Raw genomic sequence first — 10,778 nt, forward strand, 5'->3', positions numbered from 1 at the left:
TCTTTAAACAATTCACCCCCCCTCTAGTTTAAAGCCATCCATTCTAACAGTATATGCGAAAGGTGTTATTTGAAACGTTTTCTCCACTGTCGATGTTGTGCCACGTGTACGCTCTCGATTATGTGTGGTGAGACGTCTCCTCAGAAACGCTTAGTTTACCATGCCTCACCTACCCGCTGGGGAAAACGTTGCGCCAAGCTATAAAGCCTTTTCGCCTAGTCGAGCTCGGCTCAAGCCTGGGGGGCGAGTGTACTGGGTAGGAATGCTCGGGACCTCAGTCCAAGCATTTGGTTGTGGTCAGCTCGGCTTTGGACCCAAAAGCGGGTCATGGGCTTGGCCTAGTTTTAATGGTAAGCTCGGTAAAAGAACAAAAAATATTAAGTTTGGTTATATGATATTGTACCGACCAGTCATCGGACGTCGTTGACCGCTAGTAATGGTGGGCCACGTAAGCTGGGTCCCACAAGCAGCGTGGGCCAGTCCCTTGCAAGACACGTGAGCCAAGGTACCGAAGAGTGGTCAAACGTCGATCACCAGGATGTGCTGATGTGACCTCGGCAACAGAGTGAGGGCGAAGTGACATCGGACATCGGTGACTCAAACAGCAGAGCTGAGCCACGTGAGGTGGATCCCAGACCATACACCAGTTATCAGTAGGGAGGAGCCTAGGTCACGAGGGGTCCATGTGTGTGGCGTGAATGACGCGTTCAGGCGTAGCACAAGTAAAGAGCCACTGGAGGAGCTAAGGCCCGTGAGGGTTACGTTCCATAGGTAAAATGCATGCATGGCACGTGACAGCTATGGCACTCCCACGACGGATGGCCCCAAAGATTAGGTGCACAAGTTGGTACCCAGGTGGTCATCCCGTTAGAGGTTGCACTCAAGTAAGGGATCCCTACGCGCTAGATTACCGTAAGAGTAGGTCATAGCGGCGCTGGGGCACACCCTCAGTAACCCTAATTGTGGTTAGCGGAAACCCTAGTGTATATAAAGGGTAGTACCAAACCTAATAAGGTACGCAACATTTACGCGAATACACACACAAATTACACAAAGCTTTACGACTAAATGTTTTGGTGTTTCCTAGCCCAGTTCTGACTTGAGCGTCGGAGTGCAAACAGCCTCTAGGGCGCCCCTTTGTCTTTGTTGTTTCAAGTGTTTAATCGAAGGAAAGCACGAACGAAGGAAGAGAGAATTGGGCGTGTGATCGTCATAGACGTGCGAAGGCAATCGAGTTAACCGGCAGGAACATTTGGCGCCCACCATGGGGCACGATTTAAAACATTGTCCCACTCACAAGAACAGAAGAAAGATCCATCAAGATGAGAAACACGAGGCAAGGGTCCGTTGCACCAAATGGAGGTGATGGAGGACCTCCAAGAAGCGGTGGCGGCATCAAGAGCAGATCAAGAACGCATCCAGGTTGATATGGCTGCGTCACAAGTAAGAAACGAAGAATTGCACAGAACCAATGAGGAATTGCGCAAGGATCTGTGGAATCAGGCAGGGGAATGTGAGGTGGAAGAGCAAGAACTTACGACACCACCCAGGGATTTCAGTGAAGGAGGTGCAACAGTTGACAGGGCGCATGTCTGCTCTGTCTAGATTTGTATCAGCTAGAGGAGAAGGGGGTCACCATTACTTCCAGTGTCTAAGGAGGAACAACAGGTTCATATGGACCTGGGAATGCGAGGAGGCGTTCCTCAAGCTGAAGGAGTACCTAGTCAGTCCCTAGTTGATGTGAATGCAACAACAAGAATACATGATTCTTTGACATTCTTAGGAGCAACTTGAGTTGGTAATGAAATGGCACTTTACTTAGAATTGGATCAATGTTCTAATTCAAGAACTCACCAAGACTTTGCACCAAACCAAAGCTCATATGGAGGTCCATATATTGTCAAATGGAATCAACAACAAAGAATGAAGAACAAAATTAAAACAACCAAACAGAAATGAAAGGAAAGCTACTGCACCGAACAGAAAAATGGAAACAAAGCTGGAAACACAATTTCAATCGGTAAACATGAAAGGAAACACTAGAAACTAAGAAACTACCGAATGAAAATTGAAGAAATGAAAGAAGAACACTTATAGAAAGGAGCTTGCTGGATTTTGAGACTTGGAGAAGCAATTCACGCCACTTGGAGCCTTGTTCCAAGATAAGTGAAGGAGTGCCGCCACTTGAAGCTCACCATTGCTCACAAGATAAGGCAAAGGAAGAAGAAGACTCAAGACTCACAATTTCTCTCTAAATTTGAGTATAGTCTCTCTACTTTAAATTCCAAATCCGATTTGTACAAGGGCAGCACCTTTATTTATAGCCTATAAGGTGCTGAAATGGAAAGCCAAATGTGCCTCAAATGAGACTCAAATTCGGCGCCAACTAGTGCAAGAAGGAAGTGTGACTTTCCTTCCTAGTTTGGCACCTCCTAACTCCTATCTACACTCCCCCCTAGCCTCCCTTACTACTTACACTAGTGCAGATATGTAAAACAAATGCGGCTATTTTGAATTTACAAATGCGGTCATAGAACCGCATTTGATCAGCACGCATTCGTGAATATGGAATTTACAAATGCGGTCCTATGACCGCATTCATAAATCACATTTACAAATGCGGTTACCTAAAATAACCGCATTTGTATATTATTCTGAATTAGGGAGTGGGTTTGGGGTTTAGGATTTATGAATGCGGTCTTGGTAAAAACCGCATTCATAAATCACTATTTACAAATGCGGTCATTTACCAAGACCGCATTTGTAAATGCGAATTCACTATTTACAAATGCGGTCTTAGTAAATGACCGCATTTGTAAATAGTGTTTTTTTTTAAAAATACACTCTGTTTTGTGCAGAAACCATATATTTAAATAACCTGCATAATGATCAAACCCAGCCAGACAAATACAGAAATGTAGTAATCAATTGAAATCATCAAAATGTACATTTACAAGTGATCAAATTACATATAATAAAACCACTATTGTTTACCTATGCTAGAGTTATAAAAATTAATGAAATATGTGGACCAAGAATCTCTAACATATGAAATGCCTTCCTCACTCATTGGTGTTTCTTCTGTGAATAACTGCATTGCAAAGTTGACATAAATTAGTTTCTAGATATATATATGTTCAAGAATTATAAAAATGATTTAACATATACCTCTTTCCAACCAGTTTTAACACCTAGTCTTATAATGGTAATCATCCATTGCATAATGTAATAGCCACACTCATAGCTTCCTGGTTGTTTATTACACTATAATTCAATAAAAAGTAATATGTTAGTATATTGATAAACAATGATAATAGAGAAAGAAAAAAATTGCAAACCTTTACTCTTATGTAGTTCAAATTATTTGAACTGGATCGACCTTTTAGGATGTTATATCCACGCCATGAACTGGTTAATACAAAAAACCTCGTTAGTAGATGGTTAATTAGTAACATACAAAGTTAAGTTTATACTATACTTACGTATCAATGATATCCTTAAATTTTGTGGGCATCTTCTTGTGTAGGGAACAGAACCACACAGCAGTCTTATCAACCATTGATAAGACAAGTAACTGCCAATGATGCCTATATGATCATTGAAAAGAGTTAGTAAATATTTAAAACATGAAATAATAATAATTGATGACATAAAATTAAACTTACTCATTAATATAAGGGCATAAATAAATTTGTTTTCCCTCTTTTTCCAGGATGTTAGTGATGTATGCTTGAGTCTCAGTTGAGTTTGGTCCAACGGGATTAGTATATGCAGGATGTAAGAATCCATACATATTTTCCTTCCCCTCAGTGATACAGACTCTACGCAAAAACCTACAAGTTTTTAGTTAAAACATAATCAATAATAATTTAACATAAAGTAAATTGAATAATAGGTAAAGATACTTACATCATAAAAAATTGAATTATACTTATATTGAGCTCCTGTTTCCCAGGTATAAATTCTGATAAATCTGTGTTGTAAATCATCAGTGGCAGTTCAGTGTTGATTTGAAAAAATGTATTATCCCACGGAACTGGAAAAGGATCATTGCCAATCTGACTAGCAATGAGACGTAGGGAAGCCACAGGATCGTCAACTGGAACCTCACGCTTCTTTTTCGGACTTGGTGGTTGAAAAGGTTTCTACAAGATAAACAACATTTGTATTAAATTATATGTAATATATAAATATAAATAAAAAATAATATAATGAAATTATTACATGAGGTTCGGGCATAGATCGAATGAGCTCTCTGGGCCAGGCAACGAATGTCTGAAATGCATCGGCCACAGTGGTTACCTCATCTGAAGGTAGTGGAACACGAGCATCAGGAAATCGTACTTTTTCAACTGTTACCTTCGCCACATCAGGGGAGAGAGGAACGTTATGTAAGGTGGTGGCGTTTGTATAGACTTTTCCAAGTGCCACCACCCGAGGAAGTTTGCCACCCACTACCAGTAGCTCACAATCCTCTGTCTGCCCATTGATATCATCCCCTGATGTTGGAGGAGCCGCACAACTCCCCTTTGTGCTCTTGGGAGTGGGACTAACAAGGGGTTCAATCGGCTCAGCACAAACTTGTTGCGATAGAAACTCTTGTCGCATTCGATCATTCTCCTTTTTCATCTCCAGCCACATCAAATCAGTCTCCTTTCTCATCTCCTCCATTATTTCTTCACGTAACTTACTCTTCATTTGAGTTTCCTTCTTGGAGGAGGAGGATGGCTGTCGTTCTGAAACTCCAAAATAAAGTTTAATTCCGACCCCTTGTCCAGCGGCACGAACACGACCAGAGTGTTCAGGTCGTCCAATTGCTTCAACCAGGATATCGTGACGACCTTCAGCAACAAATTTACCGTCGGATTCCAAGGAATCCTGCAAGAGTACACAAAAATCATATTTTCAATCATTAATATAATTAATGCTTTAAAAAAATTGAAAATAACAAAAATAACTTACAATTTTTTCGATTATAAAACCGGATTGCTCAGAACTTGGTGCACCCGACTTCTTAATTCGGGACCTCTTCCATTTTACATGGCGAAAAGGTGGTGATGGAGGAGAAGTGACCCCTGTTTCCACATTCTCAGACAACGTCCCCTGTTGAGATTTCTCCTTTTCCACCATCAGTGTTTGCTTAAGTTTTCTATACCCCGAACGAGACATAACGTGCGGGGTAAGATTCTTCAAAGCTATCTCTTGAGCTTTCTTCCGACGATCCTGTCATAATTGAAATAAACAAACTGAAGTAAATAAGATAAACTTATTAATGTTATATAACCAAAAAAGTTACTTCACTTACCATCCAAGCCTCATTTTCACGGCTTTCTCTAAAAAGACGCCATGTCTCTTCATCAATATGTTGGTACTTTAAACATGGATTTTCGTCTTTAAAGTCGCCAAAAATGTATCTCGAAGTCAGTCTTGACTTAAAGGTACGAAATTTAAGTGCAATATTGGATAATATCTTTGATCGAAGCGGTTCCACATCAGGAATGTCAAAGTTTGCCTGGAAAATAACATCATCAAATTAAAATTAATTAATCAATATTAAAAAGCATTATATGATAACAATAATAATGTAAAGCTTACCAGAACATCCTCCTATAGCATGTTCTGATCAACCTCTTAAACCTCATCCCATGAATTAATCAAAATGGAGAGCCTCTCACAAGAAACAACTCCAAGATAGCTCATAAACTCATCTGCCTTAGGACTAAAAGCCACTCCAGTGTTGACGTCAATGTCAACATGTGTCTTCTCACCAGCAGCACGTCTCAATGCAAGACGCTTCAATCTAGTAGGTCCTCTACTGCCTCGTCCAGATCGAGGTCTGTCTGGAGTCTGGTCGTCATCCATGTCTTTGTTAAAAAAATTAGGTAACAAACATTAGTTAATGTGCATCGAATTAAAATCATATAAAAATAATACAAAAAATTCTAAATGTTTATTTACATGTTGCATGTGGGTTGAATGTTTATATGTAAATTCCTTCACTGTGGTCTTTACAGGTTGCATGTACATCATCAAGTACATCATCATCTTTATTAGTTATCATTGGTGTGAATGAACGAGTTTCGCCATATTCAATATCATCTATGGCTTCCCCTTGTTTTTTCCCGTGTAAAACGACATACCAATGTTCTGATGTAGGATCTTTCACATAGAAAACCTAAGATGCTTGTTGAACCATTATAAATGGCTCATCTCGATACCCTATCTTTCGAAAGTCCACTAGTGTGAATCCTGATTCATCAATTTTAACACCACTTGTATTGTCAACCCATTTACACTTGAAAACCGGAACGGAAAACTTAGTGTAGTCAATCTCCCATATCTCTTCTATAAACCCATAGTATGCCATTGATCCAAGTACTGGATTTGTATCTTTCGAAGTCGAAAACTGCATTGACTCGGCTTCAAGAGTAACACCAGAATTTTGAACTGTACTCTTTTCATCCATGGACTTCGTGTAAAATATACAATTATTCACTTCGTACGCTGTACATGAGATGACATCAAACTTCAATCCAGCAGCCAACCAAGTCAAGGTCTCTGATGCCGTTGAATCCTTGAACACCTCATCTTTAAACCAAGGCATGAAAGTTCTATTATGTTCCATCAAGACCCATTTCTTTGCTTGTCTTGGGTTATTTGCCTTCACAATGGCTTTATGAGCTTCTATGTAAGGTACAACTTCATCTGTGTTATTTAATATGTACAAATGTGCTTGCAAGACTTCTGATCGAGATTTGCTTACAATATTCACACCACGTAAACATTTAGTTGTAGAACGCCAGTGGTGCCATGAATTAGCTGGAACACCTATTGGATTTGCTTTTGTCATGTACTCTGAACAAAATTCAATACTTTCTTCAGCTATGTACCTTTCAATCATTGAAGCCTCTGGACGATAATGATTTTTCACATAACCTTTCAAAATTTTCATATACCGCTCAACAGGATACATCCATCTTAAGTACACTAGTCCACACAATCTAACCTCTCTTACCAGATGCACCACTAGATGAACCATGATATCAAAAAAAGACGGAGGAAAAAACATTTCCAATTCACACAAGATAACAACAATTTCATTTTGAAGTTCATCTAGTTTTGAGGGATCAATGACTTTACAACAGATGGAAGAGAAGAATGAGCACAAACGGGTTATGGTGTGTCTAACATTTTTTGGTAAGATCCCACGGATAGCTACCGGCAACAACTGTTGCATCAAGATGTGACAATCATGAGACTTCAACCCAATTAACTTCAAATCTTGCATTGACACTAGACTCTTCACATTTGAGGAATGTCCTTGTGGCACTTTCACACCCTTTAGACATTGACAAAAACTAATTTTTTTCATCTTTTGACATTGTGTAACAGGCTGGGGGCAAATATGTACGCTTACCCATTTCTATGGGTGCCAACTCGCCGCGTATGTTCATCTCAATCAAATCTAAACGAGCATTTAGACCATCCTTCATCTTCCCGTTAATGTTAAGAAGTGTACCAATTAAGCTATCACACACATTCTTCTCAACATGCATTACATCTATACAATGTCTGACTTCTAACCTCGACCAGTACGGAAGATCAAAGAAGATTGATTTCCTCTTCCAAATATTTGTCACAGATGACTTTTTTTTGGACTTACCGAAGGTGTGGTCTATGTTATTTACCTTTTCGTAAACCTCAACACCGGTTAATGGAGTTGGTGGACCACTACCCTCTTGGTGTTCATTAAAGGCTTTTTTCAACCTCTGGTAAGGATGATGACTTCTAAGAAACCTCCGATGCCGAAGATATATTGTTTTCCTTCCATGTTTCAATTGTTGAGAAGCAGTGTCTTCTTCGCATATTGGACACGCTTTGTGACCCTTAACACTATAACCTGATAAGTTACCATATGCCGGAAAGTCATTGATGGTGCAAAATAACATGGCATGAAGCTTGAAAGTTTCATTAGCAAATCCGTCAAATACTTCGACACCCTGGTCCCACATTAACTTCAAATCTTCAATTAGGGGACTTAGATAAACATCAATATCATTCCCTGGTTGTTTCGGACCGGATATCATCATAGACAACATCATGTATTTTCGCTTCATGCACAATCCAGGAGGTAAGTTGTAAATAACTAGTAATACAGGCCATGAACTGTGATTTGTACTCATATTACCAAACGGATTCATAACGTCTGTAGCTAAACCAAGTCGGATATTTCTTGATTCTTTACCAAATTCTGGAAAGTCATCATCAAATTTCTTCCATTGAATAGAATCAGCTGGATGTCGGTACATGCCATCGCATTTCCTCTCATCTGCATGCCATCTAAGATTCTTAGCATCGTCTGGGTTTGCAAACAAACGCTTCATCCTTGGAATGATGGGAAGATACCACATAACCTTCATTGGGGGTCCATGCTTTTCCATGTCATCAATAGAATCATCATCTTTTTGTTTCAACTTATAACGTGATAACCCACACCTCGGACAACTTTTCAACAATTCAAAATCTTTCCGGTATAATATACAATCATTAGGACATGCATGTATCTTTTTGTACTCCATACCCATTGGACAAAGAATCTTTTTGGCCTCGTAATTACGATTAGGTAGACTATTTCCCTCTAGAAGCATATCCTTCAACAGCTGGAGCAATTCCGTGAAGCTTTTATCAGTCCATCCGTTTATTGCCTTCAAATTCATCAATCTTAACACCGCCGACAACCGTGTGAAGTTAGTTGATCCAGGATACAAAGGAGTTTCTGCATCTTTTGACATACTTTCATATCCATGCGCTTTTGCAAAACACTCAGCTCCCACATCACGAATCATGTCCTCCAATCGATCGTCATCTCCATCATCGTGTACTGCTTCATCCATGGTAGAACCCACATATTCCTCAGTTACGGAAACACGTGGTAAATTTAATAATTCACCATGCCATGTCCAAGTTGTATAAGATCGAAGAAACCCATCACACAGCAGGTGTTCCCTCATGATATTCACATCCAGTATCCTTCCATTCAAACAGTTAACGCACGGACACCTGATCTTTGCTCCATCATGACCACTAATAATCGCATTACGCTGCGCAAATTGTATAAATTCCTCTACTCCCCTTTCGTACTCATCACTTATACGAACAGCATTAATCCAACTTCAATCCATTATATATTCTGGAATATAGTTAGGATTTTCTAATAATTAGTATTCTATTCAATCTCACACATTTGCCGAGGGTCGAACACCCCCGGACTCAATCCAAACACGATATTTCTATTCTAAAAGTAACAATAACTAACATAACATAAAACTTTTATTAAAATGTAATTAACAACTAACTAAATATATAATATAAATTTAAGAAAATAGAAATTATATACAAAAATTCAAAATACACACAAATATATAAATTATTAGTTGATCCTGCCTGTTGACCGGAACGCTGGAAACTGCCTCGTCAAAGGATCGACGTGCGCACCGCTTCTCACTTCCGTTCCTCTTCGGGATCTACCTCAAGAACCTGCAAAGAAACAGAGCGGCGCCGCGGCGGCCGATCGCACTCCAACGCTCAAGTCAATGACGGTATCACCAAAAACTAAGAGAACAAGAACCGTGCAAATCCTCTCTCACAGTCAGCTCTAACTCGCAAGCGTAAAGTGTATGAACTGAACGTGCGTACCTCAGAAAGTTTGTTAAGAACTCTTATATACCTGATAGCTTTCTCTCTCCTGGCAGTTACAGACTTGGACACGTGGCTCGCATCCAACTGTACACGTGCCACCATCTGGAGGCTCCCTGACTTGGCGCTGCTTCTACTCTCATTTTGGCTAAGTTACTTATGCATGGTACTGCCCAGTGCATAGCTAACTCGGGAGTGCGATCTCTACTGGAACTGGCGAGTTAGGGGCCTTCATACACCTTCCCTGTGGTCTCGCCGGCCGCCTTCATAATCTGCTTCTCCTTCATCTTCGGCGATGTGCTTTCTCTGGCGATCTCCAATCTCAAGGTCGCCTGGGTTTACATCTGGCAACTTCATCTTTAACCTGGCGATCGCCGATTCTGGTAAGCTGGAAATCAGAACACGCCAATACAACAACTGGCGACTACACGAGCCCCCCGACTTCCTTCCCTTCTGCCAACCTGGCGCCTTGTCAACACGCCTATACTGTAGGAGGATGCCACGTCATCACACCCGACCACCAGGGCGGTACACAAGCCCCCCAGTCTTAAGTGAAGACTTGTCTAGCGAAAAGACTGAAAGAGCCTTCGTTAACACCGATCTACGTGGCACTGTCGCGGAATTCCAAGCGGTTGTACCTTCTGCTGCTCTGACGCTCCACCAAACCCCTCACTCATCGCCCGACACATGGCTTCATCAACGGCTCTCTTCAGTTGCCGTTTGCGCTTCCTAAAACCATTTCGAAAAACCCTTAAACCCATTTCGCTCCACTGTTCCATCACTTTCTTCGTGCTTGCAACGCTCTAACTTCCTTCTGCGAAAACTCTCAACGCTCTCCAACACTCTAGATCACCATCTTCCTGCTTCGTCTTCCTGATCATCGAAAGGTAACTACTTTCCTTCATCTGCTGGTTTTCCTTTCATTTTCACCGATTTGCATCATCCTGTAACTGCTTGGTGCATACGCTGTGGGTTGTTTTTCCATTTCTCCTTCTGCGTAACTTAGGGCTTTGTCAATCGTCGCAACGAACCTACATTCGTTCGTTTTTCACCTTCCTTCTACGATCGAGTCAGCCTCTGTA

The 10,778-nt window shown here is 40.7% G+C and overlaps 1 protein-coding gene across 1 annotated transcript; it reads right to left on the reverse strand.

Moving 5' to 3' along the window:
* Window positions 1-2,955: 2,955 nt before the first annotated feature.
* LOC137836466 (uncharacterized) lies at window positions 2,956-3,769 on the reverse strand. Its single transcript, XM_068645167.1, has 5 exons — window positions 3,666-3,769; window positions 3,483-3,587; window positions 3,339-3,408; window positions 3,169-3,264; window positions 2,956-3,091 (listed from the first exon to the last, which is right to left on the reverse strand). The coding sequence occupies exons 2-5, from the start codon at window positions 3,557-3,559 to the stop codon at window positions 2,984-2,986; spliced, it is 351 nt and encodes a 116-aa protein (XP_068501268.1). The 5' UTR covers window positions 3,560-3,587; window positions 3,666-3,769; the 3' UTR covers window positions 2,956-2,983.
* Between the last annotated feature and the right edge of the window lie 7,009 nt (window positions 3,770-10,778).

Source organism: Phaseolus vulgaris, chromosome 4 (genome assembly GCF_000499845.2).
Source record: "Phaseolus vulgaris cultivar G19833 chromosome 4, P. vulgaris v2.0, whole genome shotgun sequence".
Taxonomy (NCBI): Eukaryota; Viridiplantae; Streptophyta; class Magnoliopsida; order Fabales; family Fabaceae; genus Phaseolus; species Phaseolus vulgaris.

What these genes read in the sequence shown, in the direction of transcription:
- LOC137836466 (XM_068645167.1), bottom strand. Translation starts at nt 3,559, where the DNA reads ATGGTTGATAAGACTGCTGTGTGGTTCTGTTCCCTACACAAGAAGATG. An exon ending in TTTAAGGATATCATTGATAC is followed by an intron (nt 3,409 to 3,482) that starts GTAAGTATAGTA and finishes TGTATTAACCAG; the next exon opens with TTCATGGCGTGGATATAACA. An exon ending in TTAAAACTGGTTGGAAAGAG is followed by an intron (nt 3,092 to 3,168) that starts GTATATGTTAAA and finishes TTTGCAATGCAG; the next exon opens with TTATTCACAGAAGAAACACC.